Source organism: Gopherus evgoodei, chromosome 15 (genome assembly GCF_007399415.2).
Source record: "Gopherus evgoodei ecotype Sinaloan lineage chromosome 15, rGopEvg1_v1.p, whole genome shotgun sequence".
NCBI classification, from domain to species: domain Eukaryota; kingdom Metazoa; phylum Chordata; order Testudines; family Testudinidae; genus Gopherus; species Gopherus evgoodei.
In genome coordinates, this window is record NC_044336.1 from 29,737,990 (window position 1) to 29,761,451 (window position 23,462).

The window sequence follows — 23,462 nt, forward strand, 5'->3', positions numbered from 1 at the left end:
CCCCACCCTTATAAACTTTTTATGTTCCTATTGAGTGTGCAGCCCTTGGCAGTTCCAGTGTTTGTGACAAACAACATGAGCAAGGACAGAAGAGAGTGAAGCCACTTTTCTCTTTCAATATAGATTCCCTGGAGGAAGCAACATTGGCTGCCTCTCACAGAGCACAATGTGATTTGGACCTAATCCCTTACCTGAAGCATCAAAGGACTTGCAGGCACCATCAGGACTAAGCATGCCAAGTTTCATGAACTGAACAGAAGTGCTGGGTTTCAATAAGAGGTTGACGCCTCCTACAAGGGCTGCATTACACTCTCCATGACAAATTGCCTTGTAAGCATTTTCCAAAGCAATGAGGCTAGAGGAACATGCCGTATCGATGGCCATGCTTGGTCCTTGGGGAAAAAAATAAAATAAAAACCAAAGTCAATCATTTCGTTCTGTTTGTTTCCTACAATAGCTGCTCAGAACCTGCCACGTCTGCTCTCCAGGGACTGGAGCTAAGGATCTTTAAAGAAGCTGATCAAGTGATAGGTAAAAGTTAGAGTATCCCAGAGCATTTACAATGTTACCCTCCCTGCCTGCTGATCCCAAGAAAGGCTGGTTTGGCAAAACTGTGCCTTTCCAACTTTGTTTATGAACAGCATTATGTAACAGAAGCCACTGGCATTTCATCATCTCAGGAAGGACTCATCCATTTCTCCATTCCCACCACTAAAATCCTTTGTCTGCGGCCTGATTATTTCTCTCACTTGCAGTCTCCTCCTCCCTGGCCTTGCTCTCCTGTAATCTGCCCACCACCTCCATACCCAGATTTCCTCAGCCTCTGCCCTGCCTTTAAGGCTGTGCACAGTACAGATCTTGCCTATTCCTTCACCCTCACCCCTATCTGATGGCCTCCTCACCTCCTTTACTTTGCCTAAGCTACAGAGCTAACTGCTCCCTTTGTGAGAGTCTTCTTCCAACTACTCATCTGTGGGCCAGTTTCTATATTGCCTTCTACCAAGTGACTGTGTAAACAAGCAAAAAACTCCCAAAGTAGCAAACCTCTTTTCCAGAAGGTCTTCCCACCATCATCCTCTTCTCAGAAGACTACCAACTACCCCAGCCCAGACCTCAAGCACGAAGTCTGCATGCTGAGCCTCGCTGCCCAGTCACAACACATTCACTGCTTCCAGTTTCCCCACCTAGCATTTGTACATGGCCCCTTCCTGAGTGAGAAAGCAATGTCTTCATGTCTGTGTAAGTACTTACCTCACAACGGATGCTATACTATTACTATCGTCAAACTGCATTACTAATCAACATTACAGAGCCCTTGAACACTTACCTTTCAAGTCAAAGAAGTAGGAAATTCTGTTGGCAAACATTGCACGCTGGCAGCCTGTCATACTGTATCCTAGCAGCTGTTCAGGGTCTTGGCTAAATGCTTCACCAGCTTCTGATCCACTCACACCTATCCATACACCTGTGTCTGTGCCACGTAGGGTAGCTGGATTAATTCCTGAGATGACATCAGAAGGCACATTACACACCAGGCATGATCTCAAATTGAAGGAAAAACTAGCAAGATTAGGTATATTTTATCACCAGAGGTTTTGCAGCTATTCCATGATTACAGAACAGCGTAATTCTCTCCCTGCATTGATTTGCCAATTGCTTAATTCCCTCCTCTGCCAGCCTCTTTGAGATATTCTCACATGGTGATTATTTCAGGTACATCTCCCCAACTCATGGATCTTACTGATCTCACAGCAGAGATCCACCAGAACCAGATGTCAGCCTCAGTGCAGCTAGCTGGGATGGTATCTCTGTAAATCAGTCAGGTACTGTTTGAGTGTTGTGTAGAAATAGAGCAGACTGCATGGAACGTGGGATTTAGATGCTCACTAGGTGTATATAAACTGGTAAGAGAGTCCTGTGCAGGAGAAGGGAGTAGATAGGAGGGCAGAAACATCTAGCCCCCAGGAATTACGGAAAGGCATTGGAGGACTATTACAACCCAAGTTCTATAACCCAGATTGCAGTCTGAGTCCACACTGCAAAGTGGGCAGGTTAAGCCCAAGTTTAAGTGAAACAAGGATGCTAACCTATACTCCCCAGCCAGTTAAGCAAGCCCAGTTTCAAACCATACATAAACCCAAGTAAAAATGTGTGTGTGTGGATGGTAGGGGGCTAGGGCTAAAACTCAGGAAAAAGCCCTGGTTAGCTCCGCAATGAAGACGTACTTTAAAGAGGCTAAAAGTAAGTCCCAGAGAACAAGAGCTGAAACATGTATGTGGTTGAAAGGTGAGGAAGGAAAGGGCCAGAGTGGGGGGGGATTTTAAGTATAGTTGTTTTAAAAGGGAGAAGGACACCTAACCACTAGCAAGGGGAAAAATAGATATCTATCAGGCCTTAAAAAAAAAAAAAAGAAGAGGTCTATATTTTACAAGACATCTGCAAGTATTCTAGAGAGCCACAGAACATACAAGGCAGAATCCTCAAGTCTTGACTCAACAAACAGAAATAAAACCTTTAAATAACATAGAACCAGGAGTCCTGCGGAATGAGGCGCAGTGACAGAGCACCAGATGACTTCTTTCACCTCCTCTCCTACTTTTTTCCTACCTTTTCTCCTTGACTGTCCTATCTCCTATTCTGCTGGGCCTATGGTGCCCGCCACAATCACCCACTTGTTACATTTTCAAACAGGCACCTTCATGCTTAATCTCATGCTGCCACTCATGCTTGGGAGGCGGTACCTGTAAACACCCACAAAACTAACTCATTGTCCTCCTTAGAATTCTCTCGTTTGTGAAATGTACAACATAAATTGACAATATTTGGGCTGCTGGTTTGCAGAGACCAATGCCTATAATGATAACCAGTAAAAGACTACAGGGGAACAATGAGACAGTCTGTATCCATCAGTTGTCTTGTCAGCTCTCTGGACAGGGACCATCTTTTTGTGGTGTTTGTACAGCACCTAGCAGAAATGAGGTCCTGGACCATGACTGGGGCTCTTAGGCACCGTGTTAACACAAACAAACAAGAGCTCTAGGTGGAAAGTTTCTGGTGTCTCAAGGACTGTTTCTGGCTTTGTCACTGGGGGTCTCATTTTTAAAAACACTAAAACCATTCAATTTTAGATAAAAAGCTTTTTTAAAAGAATAGACAAAATTTCTAAAGGTTCCAGAAACTGGCAGGGATGGGACAAGGTAAGGCACCAATTTTTGAGAACTAATTTTCTGAGTAAGAGAATTATGGAAGTAGAATCCAATTCCACGTATTTTCTCTGGACTGAGTAGATACCCAGAAACACATCACTGTACCTTCCACCATTCTTATGGAACTTTTAATGAGGATTAATATTAACTCCTCCTTCCCTTCCCCACCCTGGAAACTGGAACATCTCCATTTTAGCAGAATATAATGGAAGTATGGCAATGGGAAAACTTTCTGGATGCAGAGGGTTCAGCAAACTGAGATCAAGAGAACATGGCAGTTCAATTACTGAAGCACTGAGCTGTTCCACATGGACCCCAGATAGACATTTTCACCCATTTTAGAGAGAGATTTCCTAGATCTGACCCCAGGGAAGATACTTCAAAACTAAGTTATCACTTGTACCAGTTCTCAGGTCTCTTCTCTCTACTGTCAAAGCCCTAGCATTCTCAAACTCTGTACAAAAGTTCTACTTAGACAGGTAGAAGACTCATCTCAAAATCTCACACAGACACTAAAATCCAGTTTTACCTATTCAGTAGTTCAGCTGCTTACCTCCATCCAAAATGGCTTCATAAGAAGCTTCCAACATTAAGCGGAGCTGAGGGTCCATTGTGTGAGCTTGTTTGGGGTGAACCCCAAAAAAAGAGGCATCAAATTTGCTGATGTCCTTGAGTTTCCCATTTCTCTTGGGCAGCCCATAAAGTCCTGAAGAGAAAAACATTTAATTGAAGACAACTTCAACATAAAATGTTTTTACTAGGTGAGAGACCATTGTATGACAAGGCGTAATCAGGAATCACATGCCAGTTGTAGTTATTCTGAATGTCAAGTCTTATTTCTACATTTCAGCACCAGACTGATCCAAGGTGTCTACTTTACCCACCTCCTCAGCACCCTTTTAAGAATTATAATTTTAGGATGAGTAAAGTTCCTGATGAAACCTCTCCATGCTAAATCCCATTTGCTGCTATTTCTGGCTTTGCTAAGCAAACTCATGCTCTGGCAAGTTGTGCCAAATAAACAAGCAGCTTTTGCAACACAGTGTGTGTGTGTCTCATGAGTAGTGCCAATTTATCAACAGATAGAAACACAGAAGCCACTTTCCACATCTGCAGCTCACAAGCTTTCAGTTGTGTCTGGCAAGTACATATCCATTCAGTTAGAAAAAGGGTTTTCAATGGACAACCAGACAAGAATATAACAACAAGGATATAAAAGTCAAAAGACTGAGGTGATCCTGCTACTCCCATGTCCCACAGAGATCCCATCCCATACCCAGCAAACAGCTGTGTCAGTCTAATTGTTGCCTGATGCTAATAGCAGCTAGACACCTTGCTGGTGCATGAGTGTTGAAACTGCACTGCTAAAATACTCTCTTCTGTAAGGCAGCACCATGGAGTTTATTTGGTTATCACTCTATGTTACAGGCTGCAATAGAGCAGATATAGGTTGGATCCTTATAAAAGCAGGAGACAGACACCATAACATTCAGGGACATCAGAAGTGAGCTCATAAGCTTTGGCAGGGTTTTCCTACTTATCAGGGCTCTTTTCCTTGAACACTTGAGCTTATCTGGAGAGCTCAGACCTCAAGTGCATACAGTCACAGGGCTCACCTGGCTTCCACCTCCGATCATCTTCTGTGACCATGTCCACTCCATTGAACAAATTTTCCCAGAACTCTTGCATGTTCTCTGATTCTGGCAGCTTTCCAGCCATGCCTGCAATCACCACGTCCTCCATCTCCTAACGTCTCTCTGGAAAAGGAGTTTACAAAAGTCAGATCCACAGATCAACTAGCTGGATGAACATTCATGCAAAGAACAGGTTGTGTTGTCCCAACATGCTGGGGAAGGGAGGAGGCTGTACGTAAACATACACGGTAGGAAATTAGATCCTCCCCCACATTGGAATGGTCTATGGAGTCCATAGGTACAAAATAAATAAATAGGCACTGCTCCTCTCAAGCAAATAAGAGCAGGATTTGCAAAGAGAAGAAAACAAATATATAAAAATTTCCCCCCTCCCTGCCCAACAGACACTGAGAGGTTCTGATGATCTCTACTTCCTAGGCCACAACCAGGGGATGGGAACAGCAACAGTAGGAAAATACCCCCTCCCTTTTGAAGAGTTATTTATTGAATGCTACCAGCATATTTTGAGGTGTTCAAACTGATGAAGACAAGGTTCCTACCGCAAGTAGCTTACAAACCAAGACCCAGATCCTGAAACAGGATGTGATCTGTGCAAGCCGACTGCTGTGTTTGAATGGAGCACGAATAAAGTATTTCTACACAGATCATACTTAAGAATCAGACTCTATATTTGACAGTCAACTTAGGTTTTAGGTGTAATTTTTATGTTAAAAACCTTCAATGCACTATTAATATCTAGGTGATGGGCTAAAAGCCCATCTTCAGAAACGGAGCTGGCAGGCTGATCTGAAGTAGTAACATGAAATTAGAGAAGGAGCTTCTCCACACTCCCAGACAACTTCAAATAGACAGAAAAGGACGGTCAGCCTTGAAGTTAAGGGAATAGACTTGGACTCAGGAGGTTAGGTACTTGAAGACTATGAACTCTATTTAAACAACTCTAATAGCTATAGACAAATACCCTGTAGGGTCAATGGGTGGGATTTTCCAAAAAAAAATGACTTAGAAGCACAAAGGCTGCTGAAAACCAAACCTTGAATCTCAATAGGATTTGTGCTCCTAGGGCACTTAGGCACTTTCAAAGATCCCATCCAGTAGTGTTTGTTCTTGATCACCTTTTCCATGGTTATAGTGCCAGTACTTGCCCAGTATGGCAAAAGTCAATTTTGTTCACTTGCAGTTGCCTATTGTTATTGCACCTGAAGTTGTTTTCTTATTTAAAAACACTGAAATCCAAGAAGTTCTCTATGGAAAAAAAAACAAAAAAACAGAATTCTGTTCTTGCCGATATTATATCCTCATTGCCAGAGAGATGGTATATGTATGAACACACCTCAGAAAGGCCTTTGACTCAGAACTTTTTGCACACCTTTGCAAACTATTTCAGAAACTCTTACAAAATTGACACCTCTAAGCAAACTGATTTTGTGAAATTGATGCTTTTGAGCAAAACCATTCAAATGGGTTTCTCGTCTCTCCAGGCACTTTATTTTGTTGCCTAGACAGAACCACACTTTCCAAATAACTGGAAGCAATCATGTACATAGTGTTCCTATTTTATAGCAGATCCTGGACTTGATCAGCAGATGCAGAGAGCATTAATCTCGTACAAAAAGCTCAGCTCTCTCAGTTGCAGGGTTTTTGATGAAGCCTGGCCAACATATAAACACCATTACAAGGACATATTCAGATCTAATTTACATGAGTATAAATCAGCAATAACTCCACTGAGGTCAGTAAAGTTACTCTAGACTTATATATTTGTGTAACCAAAGCACAAATCTTACCCACAGAAATGGAACTGACTTCTTAGCTCATCAAGTCCACCCCCCGAGAGAAAAACCAGGATTGCTCCTAACCAGACATTTTCAACTTTCCGGCCTAGTGTAAAATGCCACAGGCAATGGAATTTCCACTGCCTCCCTGGGAAACTCTATGACAAATTAATTGATCATGTAATGATTCCCACTTCAGTAGGCATTGTATCATGCCCTTTATGAGAAAAGCCAGTGGCAATATGCCAATGAATTATGCTCAAGAGACTCTTAATTATTTCCAGTCATAAAACCTTGCAAGTCAGTTTTATTATTAAATATCTGTATTATCACAGTGCCTAGGAGCTCAAGACAAGGACGAGGACCACACTGTGCTAGGCATTGGGCAAACACAGAACAGAGAGACCAACCCTGCCCCAGAGAGTTTACAACTTACTGGTAAGTATAAACACAAGAAACTACAGATAGACAGGGAAGTACCAAAAAAGGACAGTCAGCATGATACATAGTGGCCTCAGCACATTAGCAGCCCAATCAACATCAAATTTTTTGCTAGGCATCAAGGAAAAAGACTTCAGGCGTGAGGGGCATTGTGAGAGAAAGCTCAAAAGAGGTCTGTCTGAAAATTTCAACTGTCACAGAAGCTGGCTGGCATCCCTGACCCACTAGAGGCAGGAGATGACTTCTCAATAGTGAATGAAATGATAAGGGGGCTAGGCCACGAAGGGCCTGGAACATGAAGACAAGCAGCTTATGTTCAATGCAACAGAGAATGAGAGCATGGGGATGCAAAGAGACATGGTCAAATCTTTGTAGCAGCATTATGAATGGATATGCACGGGGCAAAACTGCATTTGTCAAAGTCAGGGAGAAGGATGTTGCAGTAGGAAAGACAATATCCTAGATCAGGGGTCAGCACCCTTTCAGAAGTGGTGTACCGAGTCTTCATTTATTCACTCTAATTTAAAGTTTCACGTGCCGGTAATACAATTTAATGTCTTTTAGAAGGTCTCTCTCTCTAAGTCTATAATATATAACTAAACTATTGTTGAACGTAAATAAAGTTTTCAAAATGTTTAAGAAGCTTCATTTAAAATTAAATTAAAAGGCAGAGCCCCCTAGACTGGTGGCCAGGACCCGGGAAGTTTGAGTGCCACTGCAAATCAGCTTGTGTGCCGCCTTTGGCACGTGTGCCATAGGTTGCCTACCCCTGTCCTAGATGTTACAAAGGAAGCTTCAAGATTTGGAAACAGTCTGGATGTGAGAAACTAGAAAGGAGGTCTGAGTCAAAGAGGACACCCAGATTATGGGCTGGAAGGGATAGGCCAGACGGTGGTGGTGTCCACAGTGATTGAAAAAGGTGGGGGAGGCCATTAAGACCCCTATTTTGGCCACATTGAGACTGAGCTGTCATGCATCCGACGAAGTGGGTATTCACCCACGAAAGCTTATGCTCCAATATGTCTGTTAGTCCTGTGGCATCTTAGACTCTTTGCTGCTTTTACAGATCCAGACGAACACGGCTACCCCTCTGATAGCTGTCAGCTAGACATCCATAAGGAGATGTCAGAGAGACAGGTCAAAATTTTAGTTCAGACAGAAGGAGACAAGTATAGAGTAGAGAGGTAGATCGGTAGTTTAATTTGTTTTGTGGATGAGGTTACCCAGACTAAGATGTAGAGCAAGGACCAAGCCCTGTGGAACTCTTACAGAAAGTTGAGGAGGGATTAGGAGAATCCTCCAAAGGAGTGATTAGAGAGGTACTAGACGAGCCAGGAGAGAACAGAGCTGTAGAAGCCAAGAGAGGACAAGATTTCAATATGAAGAGTGTGATGGACTGCATCAAAGGTGGCTGACAGATCAAGGAGGATGAGGATGGAGTAGTAGAGTTCTGAGCTTTGCTAGGAAGAGATCGTTAGATTTTGGCAAGAGCAGTTTCAGTGGCATGCCAGGGGCAGAAGTTGGATTGTAGAGAGTTTAGGATGGAACTGGAGGAGCAGCACTGCAGACAGCAGGTTCAACGAAGTCAGAGATTAAAGTGAGAAGAAGTGGTAGGTTAAAGAGGAAAATAGGGCCAAGGGTTAGTTTTTGGTTTGTTTTTTTTTTTAAGACGAGAGAGAGAGAACACAGCATGTTTCTATTGTGAGGGTAAAGAGCCAGAGGAGAGTGGGCATTATGGAGGTCAAAATATGGGGTCACCGGGGCAAGTGGAAGAGTTAGATGAGGAGAGCATAGGAAAAATTTCTGCACTTGTGATGAGGGAGAAGGGGAGAGATTAGTAGGAAGGGAGGGGGAATTCCCACTGTATTTTGTCAATCTTCACTTGGAGGCAGCCAGTGAGATTCCATGCAGAGTGAGAAGTGGAGGCAAGAGGTAGGAAGGGTTTGAGGAGTGAAAGGAGGCAAAAAAGCAGCTGGGATTGAAGCCATAGGATTCAATTACATTGGAGAAGTAGAGTTCTTTAGCTCAGCAGATGGGAGAACCGAAGGAGGAAAGAACAGACTGGTTGTGGAGGAAGTCGGCCTGGTCACAGGGTTTCCACCAGAGACGCTTTGCAATGCAAGAGTAGGGGCAGAGGAAGTGGGTGTTAGTGATAAGCCAAGGCTAAGGGATGGCAGGGTGGACAATGCAATGGAAGAATGAGGGGGAAGAGTTAAATTTGGAGCAAAGTGAACCATGGAGAAAAACCAACAACCATCTCAGTGGAAGAAAGGACAGGGAGAAGAAATCAGCAATACTGATGGACTGGACATCACAGAAAACCCAAATGTCTGAAAGAGAAGCCAATGTTGGGGAAACTCAATAGAGTAAGCAGCATCTCCCTAAGGTTATGGAATCCCTCTCTGAATACTCTATAGCACAGGTAGACAAGGTGAAAGGAAGAGGCCCATACCAGAAAAGCAAACACACCCAGAAGAGACAACTAAGTGAGCCACTTCAAGATGCAGAGTCAGAATATTTTGCTTTGGAAAGGATCTCATTAACGCTAAAGCATCCCTGATAGTCAAGGCTACCTTGGATGCCCATCTATATCCAATTATGGCTCCTTCTCAACCTTCCTTGGCATCTTGTTCCATCACTCTACTGTTGGGAAACTTTTCAGAACATTATTAATACAGCACCATAGTTATGTATGGCACTTTACAGAACACATTAAGGGTCCTTGCTCCCAGAGCATTTGCAGTCTAGTTTAGACAAAGTGGTGCATCCACATTTAAAAAGTGTAGAGGGGGGCAGAGGCCAGGAATGAGAATGTGTTAGTTCTACAACTACATTAAGGGACTCATAGGACAGTAAAATGTGGGAAGAGGGAAATGCCTTCCACCCCCCAAAGTGCTATTCTTACCTTTAGATTAAACATAGTAAGTGAAGACAAATGAAATATGGGGTAGATGAAGGAAGAACAAGGGTGACAAATATGATTAGGCAGTTTCTCAGGTTTGTTAATCACATCCTGATGGGTCTAACTGAGGATCCGATTCCCTCCAGGCCATCTTAAATCCATGACTTTTTGTTCTGTCCTTTTGTTCCAATGAAGGGGTGTCTAGAAGACATGAGCCTAACATACTTTGTCAATCTTTGACATACTTTACTCTGTCCAGCACCACAGGACCCTGACATTGTTACTCTAAACTCTTCCCAGACAGCCTGTCATTTTTAGAAAAGCACTACTCTACTCTGAACATAGTTGTCCAATGGAAGCCTCACCACTGATGAGCAGAATTACCATCTCACTTGATTTACACAATTTTTTTGCAATAGTGTTATATTGCTGACTCATTCAGTTTGTCATCCATAACCACCAACCATTTTTACCTGGTATTACTGACTAGTAGACATTATTTCATCATTTCACACTTGTACTTTGGTTATTTGCTTCCTATATTAACCAATGTACAGTTGTTTTATTGATTTCAGTCCTCCTCTCAAATATATCAAGTTCATACTATATTTTAACCTTGTTCTTCATGTATTTGATCCCTGCTAGTTTCATACTGGCCAAGTGTTAACAGCATGCTCAGTTATAATACCAAGCTCTTCTGGATCTAGAACAGACCCTTATAAGAACCTCTCTCACTTAGCATCTCTCCCCAATTCATCACCAAGTGTTAATCGTTACTTTGCTCCATGTTTAGCACTTGTGCATTTATTTTTCATAAGTCCCATTTAATCTGTTTCTCTACAAAAATGCATTATGCACTTGTATGACCACTGAGCTTATTATGCTTATTTACTTGGATGCTCTCTTCCCCCCCCATACAGTTACAGTGGGAAGTTCTCATTTAAGAGTTCCATTATCCCTCTTGGGTACAGTGAAAGGAGAGGGAAGCTGCAGCAAAGCCTCCAGATGGTATTTCAATGGTCTTCCTAATTTGATGGGATACTCCTTGCAGAGCAAGTCTCCTGGGGAAGCACAAAGAATACACTGCACAAATCCCTTGTTCTGCCTGATGTACTATCTAGACTCAGACTCCAGGACTGAAAGGGACCTCGAGAGGTCATCGAGTCCAGTCCCCTGCCCTCATGGCAGGACCAAATACTGTCTAGACCATCCCTAATAGACTTATCTAACCTACTCTTAAATATCTCCAGAGATGGAGATTCCACAACTTCCCTAGGCAATCTATTCCAGTGTTTAACTACCCTGACAGTTAGGAGCTTTTTCCTAATGTCCAATCTAAATCTCCCTTGCTGCAGTTTAAGCCCATTGCTTCTTGTTCTATCATTGGAGGCTAAGGTGAACAAGTTTTCTCCCTCCTCCTGATGACACCCTTTTAGATACCTGAAAACTGCTATCATGTCCCCTCTCAGTCTTCTCTTTTCCAAACTAAACAAACCCAATTCCTTCAGCCTTCCTTCATAGGTCATGTTCTCAAGACCTTTAATCATTCTTGTTGCTCTTCTCTGGACCCTCTCCAATTTCTCCACATCTTTCTTGAAATGCGGTGCCCAGAACTGGACACAATACTCCAGCTGAGGCCTGACCAGCGCAGAGTAAAGCGGAAGAATGACTTCGTGTCTACTTAGTTACTTTCATACACTTGAAAAATGGGATCTGTCAAAGTAGCTGTAATCTATAGTCCGATTATATGGATCAAGCCCATCAAAAGTAAGACACTGATCCTGCCATTGACTCTGTGCCGACAGACCCCTGCAGTTAATTGGAGTCCCATTATTTTCATTGAGGATGCTCCTGCATGAACCAGTTGCAGGAGCAAGGCCTTACAAATTATCCTTTTCATAGCCAAGTTTGTGTAACTCCAAAGACATGAAAACTAGATGAATTCCTCTATTTCCCACTCCGTCAGCAGCAGGTCCATTGGCAGCAATGGGAGTTCCTATAGGAATCTGTAGAGAATTGGCTCCAATATACAAGTGGCATTTTCTCTTTGTCAAAGCTTACTTCGTTAGGGATTTTAGCAAAAGATTTATTTTTACTTCCAAGTTTTACTACATGCAAACCCAGATTTTCCAATATTTGTTTTTAAATAAATATGAGCCCATTTTTAAAATGTCTTTCCCTAGAACTTCAATTGTAGAAAATTTTTTTTAAATGCCTCCCTCTCAAAGACCTTCGTAAAAGACAGCAAAAATAAAAATTAAAGTTTACTTGTATTTGAGCTATTTTAGCCAGTGTTCAGTTTCTCAGCCACTGTTAAACTGGATTTGTTATTGCTAAATCTAATACTGCGCAGAATTTGTATTGTCTCTGTTCAGAGACTGGATTTGTTCCTTTTCTAGAGGAAGAATGCCTTCAATTGCTTGATAAAACATTAAAAAATTACAAGGTGCTTCCAAATCTTGAAAAACACACTCAAAATAGTTGTTTTTTATGAATGGATATATTCACTACTGGCTTTTAAGTTTGCATTATAATTATAGTATTGTAAATGCCTAGCTTATCAGCAAGTGGTGTTAGTTTCCCTAAATTCGTCCAGATTTAATTCCCAAAACCATTGCACTGTATAAATATCATTTTAAAAGTGTGCCTGCATACTTATCCCATAGGTGAGGTTGTCATCTCCTCACATCCTTAAACTAAATCCACCCTTGGTGGGAGTTTTCAGAATTCTTTACTGAGGACACTGACTTTCATGCAAGATAGTCTCATTTCCTGAAGCCCTTGAAGAAGCGTTGCTAGTTTTCAGCACATCCCAAGAAGTTTAGAACTGCAAGGAAAGGCTGAAGACCTGACTGGATCTCTGTAATCCAGCTAAGGGGTTTGCTTACACCACTATTACTCTTTGAATAAAGAGAGAAGAACGAGTACATCTGCTAATATCTATGGCTGAATTAACAAAGGGCTGAATTTTAGGGGGCTTTGCCTCCTATAATATAGTGTCTCAAATATCAGATGTTACCTTGTGATATCTAGGAGACTCTAAATTTCTTGGCTTTAAGGTTTCTGTGATCCCTACCTCAGTACTTTAAAAACACCAATAAAAAAAGCCTAGAGATTAAATATTTAGAAGAGTATCTTCTTCCTGTTTTTAATATTATCCATGCATGCAGCTAGTTTTAAATAGCTAAAATTACATAACTACTTATGCATTGAGATCAGAGTATGGATGCAGGTACAGGATGGAGGGGGAAAAAAAGAGTAAAGAGGATGGGTGTATAAAGACTCCATTAGGTGGGGCAGATGGCAGATTATACTTTCAGACCACATGTAAGTCTACATGGAAAGGAAAAATTAATCTAAACTTTAAGTAAATTTCTCTGTAGATATTGGCTATCTGGAAAGAAATTAAATATTTCAGTTCCAGTGACCAAACTAAGAAAAATTCTGAAGTGCCTGTTTCTTGTTGTCACAAAGGATATACCAGGGAGTATGTTTCAATCAATGTTATTTATCTATTGTTCTTAGTCCCCTTTGCATGTATTAATACATGTGCAGCTGTTAATTACTGGAGGGTGAGAAAGCTGAGGAGAAAGAAAAAAAATTTTTTTTCCTCTCTGCATCTGCTTGTGAAATGGGCATTACCGTGTGTAACTGTCTTCAATGCCCGATATCAAAATGGCTGGATGCAGAACATTCACAATGCAGCAAGGGCTCAGCCTTCATCTCCCCTTTTCCCGGCTGCTACCTCACCTTTGATTAATAGCTCCAAAAATCAAAGCTCTGAAGCAAGCTTCACTTCTAATACAGATAATCAAATACACTTAATCATTTCAATTCACGTTTTGTTTTTTTGAAGTCTTTAAACAAAATTAAAGTGTATTAGTGTAACAACAATTCAATAAGTAAAAGCTTCTCAGATACCTATGAACAGTCAACTAATTTGGGGGGAAAAGAAGGGCGATACTGCAGGAGGCAGTGCAGTGTTTATTCAGAACATTATCTATAAGATTACAACTGACTCTCCAAAAACTACACCAGTGCTTCACCACCTTTCACCGGCATCTACAGTTGGCAAAATCCCATGTTCCAATTTATGTTCAAACAGGAGTAATTTAACTGCCTATTATTTGTACAACCCTATTTACAGAAAGGGACTGGAGAACATTTACTAAGGAACACAGCCACATACTAAAAATATATCGATCAACTGCATTTGATACCTCTAACACACTTCCCATGTGATCAGTGGGGCAAGATGGAGCCGAGCCCAACGAGGGGACGGGTCCCACTACAAACCCGCCGAGAGGAGGCGGCAAGATCCCCTTATCCCCGGGGCGGCTCGGGCGCATTGGCCCCCTTGCTGGTCTGGGCAGCCGCAGCCGGATGCTCCGAGAACCCGGCGCCCGCGTCCGCTCCAGCCCCCGGGCTCCTCGCGCTTTCGCTCGTTCTCTCCCCCGGACGCAGCGCGGTCGCTGGCCCGTCCCTTCCCACACCCGAGTCGCGGCCGCCCCCGGGTGTTGGTACCTGGCTCCCGGCTCCGGTGACTGGAAGGGCCCGTGCTGGGCAGAGGCTGGAGCCCGGAGCTCGGCCTGGAACGCGCGCTGCTGTGGAGCCGCTCTCAGCGCCCGAACGCGGGGCTAGGCTGCGGCCCTGTTCCGTGCCCGTTTCGCTGCCTCGCAGCGCTTCCCAGCGCTATTTAAGCAGCCGCCGCCTCAGCCGGCCACGCCACATGGGCTGACAGCTTAGCTCCGCGGCGCAGTCCAATGAGAGCCCGGGCTGGGCGCGGAGAGCCGGCGCTGGGGCGATGCCAGCCCCTGCCCGCAGCAGCCTCTCAGCGGGGGGGGCAGGCCCGCTCCGCCCGGCAGCGCCTCCCCTCAGGCCGCCTTGGCGGCCAGGACGGGCTGAAGCCGAAGCGCTGAGCTCCCCGGGGGCTGTTCTAAGCGGGTGAACGGCTCGGCCGCGGCCGCCTCAGGCGGTGGCTCCTCCTGTGGCGAGGAGGCCTCCGCGGACCCGAATCGACAGCTAACCCGTCCCGGCTGATCCCTCGCCCCGGTATTCGTCTCTCTGGGGTTGGCTGCGTGGTGAGCCGAGCCGGGCTGGGCTAGGCTAGGCCAGGCCAGGCCAGGCCGCCCCGGGCACAGCGGCCTCCCCCGGCCAGGCTGCGCCGAGACCCCCGCACCGCTGAGCGCAGGGGGTGCGGAGCGGGGATGAGGCCGGCCGGCGCAGCCCAGGCGGGCCGGAGCCGAAGGAGCTCGGAGTGGGCGCGCGGGGAACAGGCACTGGGGGCAGTGGGGCGGGGAGCGCTTGGAAGTTACTTTTACTTGCAGGGCTCCCTGCCCTAGACCCAACACTGGGCTCCGCGGCACGGCCTGGCCTGGCCACCCCGCAGCGCCCAGAGACAGGCCCTGGGCAGCTGCCCGCCGGGCCTAGGAACAACCGCTGCGGGGGCTCGCTGTCCCCTTTACACCGTAATCGAGGTCTCCTGTTACAGGTGACTGACATGTGCAAACCAGAAGGACGATTGCTGTGGAGGCGAAGTCACTGGCTGAGCCCTCCAATCAGGCGGCGGGGGCGAGTGGAAGGCTGTCGCCTGTCCAATCTCTGGGCCTGTGTGGGTGTTGCTAGGAGATAGGGTGATGTGATGACTGTATGAGGGGACGGCTCTGTTTAGGAAATAGAGCCGCTTGTGATGCAAGAAGCGCCTGTGAATTGCGGCTTATTTCAGGCCATTCACCTCGGCAGAGTGTGAGCGCTGGAGGTTACTACAGGTCAACCCTGAAAACACAGACACGTGGGCAGTGACATATGCTTCAGGGATGGCGTCCCCCTCGCCCCAGTATACAGCCAGAAAAGGCTCTGATCAGCACCCCCAATGGGGAGAAGACAGAGAGAGGGAGACCTAAAGTCTCCACACAGCAGAGCCCCTGTTCCTCCTTTTCCTCACTGCAGGGACCAGGCTGGTGTGACTAGCTGCTTCTGCTCTCACTGAGCCCTGTGTCATGGCCAGAAGCTTATTAATTCTTGCTCCCTTTTGATAGTCTGTTAGCATTGAGAGACAGTGAGCTCCTGTTGCCTTGAGCAACCTGGGTCCCATGAGCACCTGGTGGGTGCCTGCTGCAAGATTGGTCTCATTCCCTTCCAGTTGCCTCATCCTCCCGCCACCTCTCCCAAAACCAACGTAAGCTGTAACTCCCCCAGCCACCTGCTTCCTTCCTACCTGCTCCTAACTCTTGATGCAAACTGGGAGCACAGCAGAGGGACTGAGGGAACTGAGGTATTTGTTTCTGGATCTAGGGCCTTAAGGCTCCTACTATAACTCCTTCCCTAGCTTCAAACTCTGAAGATGAAGGTTACTTGTAACCGGAGTTTTTTTAGATGGACTCTGCATATTCATGATCATGGGATGCACTGCCAGTGCAGTTGAGAGGGTGCACTGTCTGTTAGCAGTGCCCCTTAAGAGTGGTCACAGGCCCCTCCTATCCCTCTCAGACTTCCTGAGCATCCTGAACGTGAGTAACAGATTACCAATCTCAAGACATCAAAAATCACAGCAGAGTCCCCAAATCCATGATTTAAAAAATATTGGTGTTGGTCTTTTTGATTTTTGAACTCCCCCTTCCCAACACCTGTGTGTGTGTGTGTGTGTGAAAGAGAATTACTGTCAGGTGATTTTGGACCATGCTGCATGAGCTCACATCCCTTTCCACCAATTAATTCTGCCCCCAGCCTCCAACTCAATCCTGTTCACCCAGTCTATATTAGTTCTTCTGCCTGGCCCCTACCCTCACATTGGCCCCATGAGGGGATAGGGAAGAGGGAGTAAAGCCATCCTGAGCTGATGGGTTCTTTCTGCTCCCTCTTCCCCCTCCCCTCCTGTGAGAAGAATGGCTTTAGATTGTTGAAGGGATGTGGAAGGGGAGAGAGCTCTTTCTGCAGCAGCTCTGAGTGGTTGCTTTGGCCCTGGGGAGAGGCGAGTGAGGCAGGCAGCCAATCAGAGGGGGTTTTCCCCTCAGGCAGGGCTCAAATTTGCTGGAGGGCTGGAGCTTGTCATGATGATACAAAGTTCCAACCTGGCCAAAATCTCATCATTTATTTATTTAAAAAAAAAAGTCACAAGAGTTGGCACTATTGAAAGTACAGAAAGAGGCTTTGTGCCATCCACTGCCACAGTTCCTTCCATCACCTCAAATCAAGATTTCAGGAAGACTCCTAGGAAAAGGAAAAAGTGTACAAGGAAATGTGAGTACGCAGAGTCCACCTTAAAGAATTCCAGTTACAAGTAAGGAATCTTCATTTAATCTGCAAGTGCCTTCTGGATATTCACACTCATGGGACAGATTGGCAAACAGTGCTCCAGCAATGGAATAAAAGTTATAATACTGCCCTATCAATTGTGCATCAGCTCTGGACACAAGATCCCACATGACGGTCTCATAAGTAAGCTGAAGAAATGGGGTCTCGGTGGATCTGCCATTAAGGGGATACATAATTGGTTAAACAACCACAAACAAAGGGTAACTATTAATGGAATTATGTCAGAATGGAGGGATTCTCAAGTGGAGTTCCACAGGGATCTGTTCTGGGTCCAGTGTTGTTTAACATCTTTATTAATGACCTGAATGTAGGAATAGAGAGCATACTGATCAAATTTCCCAGTAACACAAAGCTAGGGGGCTGCCAAAACTTTGTGGAGGATAGAGCTAAAATTCAGAGTGATCTTGATAAATTGGAGAACTGGGCTATAGCCAACAAAATGAAATTCAGCAAAGACAAATGTAAGGCGTTACACTTAGGGAAGAAAAAACAAATGTACAAATATAGAATGGGGGATAACTGGCTTCGCAGCAGCACCACTGAGCAGGATCTGGGAGTTGTCATGGATCGCCATCTCAACTTGAGTCAGCAATGTGATGTTGTTGCAAAAAAAAGAAAATGCAATTTTAGGTTACATTAACAGAGGTATAGCATAAAAGTCATGGGAGGTGATAGTATTGCTCTACTTGGTGCTAGTTAGGCCTCAGCTGGAGAAGTGCCCAATTTTGGTCACCAATGTGTAGAAAGGATGTAGAGAAACTGGAAAGGATCCAGAGACAAGCAACAAAGATGATCAAAGTGATGGAATGCAACCCATATGAGCAAAGGTTGAAGGAACTGGGTATGTTTAATTCAGAAAAGAAGAGATTAAGGGGGGATATGATAAATTGTCTTCAAATATTTGAAAGGCTGCCATAAAAAAGATGGAGAAAAGTTGTTCTCTTTTGCCACAAAAGGCAGGACAAGAGGCAATGGTTCAAATTAAAGCATAGCAGATTTAGGTTAAATCTCAGGGAAAATTTCCTAAGTATATGAACTGTAGGACAATGGAACAGTCTGCCCATGGAGGTTGTGCAAGTTTCTTCACTGGAGGTTTTCAAAAGGAGGCTGGATAGTCATCTGCCTTGGATGGTTTAGACACAACAAATCCTGCATCCTGGCAGGGGGTAGGACTAGATGACCGGCGTGGTTCCATCTAACCCTGTGATTTTATTCTAAATTTTTCACATCTTGTAAATGTATGTACAGAGCACCAAGAGGCAGACCCATAAGCAGGAAGAACTGGAAGTGCTAATAAATAAATACAACTATGACATTGTTGGCATTACTGAAACTTGGCGGGATAATACACACGACTGGAATGTTGGTGTGGATGGGTATAGTTTGCTCAGGAAGGATAGACAGGGGAAAAAGGGAGGAGGTGTTGCCTTATATATTCAAAATGTACACACTTGGACTGAGGTGGAGATGGACATAGATGGAAGTGTTGAGAGTCTCTGGGTTAGGCTAAAAGGGGTAAAAAACACGGGTGATGTCGTACTGGGAGTCTACTACAGGCCACCTAATCAGGCGGAAGAGGTGGATGAGGCTTTTTTCAAACAACTAACAAAATCATCCAAAGCCCAAGATTTGGTGGTGATGGGGGACTTCAACTATCCAGATATATGTTGGGAAAATAACACCGTGGGGCACAGACTATCCAATAAGTTCCTGGACTGCATTGCAGACAACTTTTTATTTCAGAAAGTTGAAAAAGCTACTGGGGGGAAGCTGTTCTAGACTTGATTTTAACAAATAGGGAGGAACTCATTGAGAATTTGAAAGTAGAAGGAAGCTTGGGTGAAAGTGATCATGAAATCATAGAGTTTGCAATTCTAAGGAAGGGTAGAAGGGAGTACAGTAAAATAGAGACAATGGATTTCAGGAAGGCAGATTTTGGTAAACTCAGAGAGCTGATAGGTAAGGTCCCATGGGAATCAAGACGGAGGGGAAAAACAACTGAGGAGAGTTGGCAGTTTTTCAAAGGGACACTATTAAGGGCCCAAAAGCAAGCTATTCCGATGATTAGGAAAGATAGAAAATGTGGCAAAAGACCACCTTGGCTTAACCACGAGATCTTGTGTGACCTACAAAATAAAAAGGCGTCATATAAAAAATGGAAACTAGGTCTGATTACAAAGGACGAATATAGGCAAATAACACAGGAATGCAGAGGCAAGATTAGAAAGGCAAAGGCACAAAATGAGCTCAAACTAGCTATGGGAATAAAGGGAAACAAGAAGACTTTTTATCAATACATTAGAAGCAAGAGGAAGACCAAGGACAGGGTAGGCCCACTGCTCAGTGAGGAGGGGGAAACAGTAACGGGAGACTTGGAAATGGCAGAGATGCTTAATGACTTCTCTGTTTCGGTCTTCACTGAGAAGTCTGAAGGAATGTCTAATATAGTGAATGCTTACGGGAAGAGGGTAGGTTTAGAAGATAAAATTAAAAAAGAGCAAGTAAAAAATCACTTAGAAAAGTTAGATGCCTGCAAGTCACCAGGGCCTGATGAAATGCATCCTAGAATACTCAAGGAGTTAATAGAGGAGGTATCTGAGCCTCTAGCTATTATCTTTGGGAAATCATGGGAGACGGGGGAGATTCCAGAAGACTGGAAAAGGGCAAATATAGTGCCCATCTATAAAAAGGGAAATAAAAACAACCCAGGAAACTACAGACCAGTTAGTTTAACTTCTGTGCCAGGGAATATAATGGAGCAAGTAATTAAAGAAATCATCTGCAAACACTTGGAAGGTGGTAAGGTGATAGGGAATAGCCAGCATGGATTTGTAAAGAACAAATCGTGTCAAACTAATCTAATAGCATTCTTTGATAGGATAACAAGCCTTGTGGATAAGGGAGAAGCGGTGGATGTGATATACCTAGACTTTAGTAAGGCGTTTGATACGGTCTCACATGATATTCTTATAGATAAACTAGGAAAGTACAGTTTAGATGGGGCTACTATAAGGTGGGTGCATAACTGGCTGGATAACCGTACTCAGAGAGTAGTTATTAATGGCTCCCAATCCTGCTGGAAAGGTATAACAAGTGGGGTTCCGAAGGGGTCTGTTTTGGGACCAGCTCTGTTCAATATCTTCATCAACGATTTAGATGCTGGCATAGAAAGTACACTTATTAAGTTTGCAGACGATACCAAACTGGGAGGGATTGCAACTGCTTTGGAGGACAGGGTCAAAATTCAAAATGATCTGGACAAATTGGAAAAATGGTCTGAGGTAAACAGGATGAAGTTCAATAAAGATAAATGCAAAGTGCTCCACTTAGGAAGGAACAATCAGTTTCACACATACAGAATGGGAAGAGACTGTCTAGGAAGGAGTATGGCAGAAAGAGATCTAGGGGTCATAGTGGACCACAAACAATATGAGTCAACAGTGTGATACTATTGCAAAAAAAGCAAACATGATTCTGGGATGCATTAACAGGTGTGTTGTAAACAAGACACGAGAAGTCATTCTTCCGCTTTACTCTGCGCTGGTTAGGCCTCAACTGGAGTATTGTGTCCAGTTCTGGGCACCGCATTTCAAGAAAGATGTGGAGAAATTGGAGAGGGTCCAGAGAAGAGCAGCAAGAATGATTAAAGGTCTTGAGAACATGACCTATGAAGGAAGGCTGAAGGAATTGGGTTTGTTTAGTTTGGAAAAGAGAAGACTGAGAGGGGACATGATAGCAGTTTTCAGGTATCTAAAAGGGTGTCATCAGGAGGAGGGAGAAAACTTGTTCACGTTAGCCTCCAATGATAGAACAAGAAGCAATGGGCTTAAACTGCAGCAAGGGAGATTTAGGTTGGACATTAGGAAAAAGTTCCTAACGGTCAGGGTAGTTAAATACTGGAATAGATTGCCTAGGGAAGTTGTGGAATCTCCATCTCTGGAGATATTTAAGAGTAGGTTAGATAAAAGTCTATTAGGGATGGTCTAGACAGTATTTGGTCCTGCCATGAGGGCAGGGGACTGGACTCGATGACCTCTCGAGGTCCCTTCCAGTCCTAGAGTCTATGAGTCTATCTCTGTGATATGTAAGGGCTTGTCTTCACTACAGCGCTAAATCAGTGCCACTGCAATTCATGCAGCGGCATTGATTTAGCAGGTCTGGTGAAGATGCAATAAGTCAATGGGAGAGCACTCTCCCATCGATGTAATTAATCCACCTCAACGAGAACCGGAAGCTATGTTGACAGGAGAGGATCTCCTGCTGACAAACTGCAGAGTAGACACCGCATTAAGTCGATGTAAGTTACGATGCTTAGGAGGTGGTTTTTTTACATACCTGAGTGATGTAATTTACGTCAACTTAAGTGGTAGTGTAGACAAGACCTCAGGCACTCAATGGAGAGAGACATTGCTCTTGTAGAGTGTGATTTAATCCCAACAGGCTGAAATAGATCTTAGTTTATAGTGTTCCTCTATAATTTTTTTAATTTACCTAGATAACATTTGTGAAGAGACAGCCTGACCACCTTTATGATTTTTATTTCTTATGTGAACAGAGTGGAGGACTTGTGAAGTGTTAGTCTTGTTTGGATGATAGGCTTGGGTCCTCTTTGTGTCAAGTGTATTTAACTTTGATTCATCTTTATGACTGTAAGGGCTAGGAAAGAAAACTGGCAAATGTATTGTTTAGTTAATGTGAAAATCAAACCTCTTTGGATAAGAATCTAGGTTTAGGCCAAAGCACCATCTTGTTTTTGTGAAATACAGGGAAAGATGGATTAGCCGTTAGGGCACGTAACTCCGTCACTCATTGGGCTGATGTTATGGCAACTAAGAGTATTTTCAATACACAAATGGAATAAAAAGAACAAGGAGTACTTGTGGCACCTTAGAGACTAACACATTTATTTGAGGATAAGCTTTCATGGGCTAAAGCCCACTTCATGGCTGCATGCAGTGGAAAATACAGTAGGAAGATCTAGATATATACAGAGAACATGGAAAAAAATGGGTGTTGCCATACCAACTCTAATGAGACTAATCGAATAAGGTAAACTATTATCAGCAGGAGAAAAAAGTTGACAAGAAAGTGTGAGTAACAGAAGGGGGGAAAAGTTTAGTTTGTGTAATGACTCACCCACTCCCAGTCTTTATTCAAGCCTAATTTAATGATCAGAGGGGTAGCCGTGTTAGTCTGGATCTGTAAAAGCAGCAAAGAATCCTGTGGCACCTTATAGACTAACAGACGTTTTCGAGCATGAGCTTTCGTGGGTGAATTTAATGATGTCCCTTTTGTAAATTAATTCCAGTTCTGCAGTTTCTTGTTGGAGTCTGTTTTTGAAGGTTTTTTTTTTGGTGAATAATTGCAACTTTTAGTTCTATAATAGAGTGACCAGGGAGGTTGAAGTGTTTGTCGACTGGTTTTTGAATGTTATAATTCTTGATATCCGACTTGTGTCCATTTATTCTTTTGCGTAGAGATTGTCTGGTATGGCCAATGTACGTGGCAAAGGGGCATTGCTGGCACATGATGGCATATATCACATTGGTAGATGTGCAGGTGAACGAGCCTCTGATAGTGTGGCTGATGTGACCTAATCACCTAAACACTTAGTGTACAGGACATACAGACCAGTTTACTAGGAAAAGCGTTTTCTAAGGAGACAACCAGATGTTAGAATGTTGTTATAAAAATTAATTGAATGGGAATGTGGCTTTCCTCATTAGGGTATCACCATATTAATGCTTCAGCCTTGCACTTCTCACCAGGATGCAGAGCCACATTATACCGAGCTGCTCTGAATCTCCATGTTCAAATCGAAACCATTGGAAACAAGAGTTGCAAAGTTGCTGGAATGTATATTCTATAATTAGTTCAAAACTTTTGAATTCAGGCAAACCCTATAGCAACAATTGGCTTCAACTATGATATGAGGCCAAAATTTCTCTGCTTGTTGGAAACCACTGTGTTTTGAGCTGCAGTCACAGCAGGCTCTGGATAAGGGGAATGCATCATGGTATTCTGGTCCATGAAGGAACAATGTAAAAAGTATTTAATCTGATGATGGGACCTTCAAGCAAAATAAATTGGGAAAGGGCACAGAGGACACCTCAGATCCAGTACTTACATAATAAAAGCACAATGAAATAATGGCTACCAAGCATGCAAC

The 23,462-nt window shown here is 43.8% G+C and overlaps 1 protein-coding gene across 1 annotated transcript in view; it reads right to left on the bottom strand.

Annotated features, from left to right (window-relative positions):
• Positions 1–14,775, bottom strand: part of FASN (fatty acid synthase) — a 74,449-nt gene extending 59,674 nt beyond the window's left edge. Inside the window, exons 1-5 of the mRNA XM_030534918.1 lie at positions 14,504–14,775; positions 4,823–4,963; positions 3,760–3,912; positions 1,328–1,501; positions 192–392 (exon numbers count right to left, since the gene is read on the bottom strand). Of these exons, the coding sequence (XP_030390778.1) occupies positions 192–392; positions 1,328–1,501; positions 3,760–3,912; positions 4,823–4,949 (655 nt within the window). The 5' untranslated portion in view covers positions 4,950–4,963; positions 14,504–14,775. The remainder of the gene's footprint in view (positions 1–191; positions 393–1,327; positions 1,502–3,759; positions 3,913–4,822; positions 4,964–14,503) is intronic.
• Between the last annotated feature and the right edge of the window lie 8,687 nt (positions 14,776–23,462).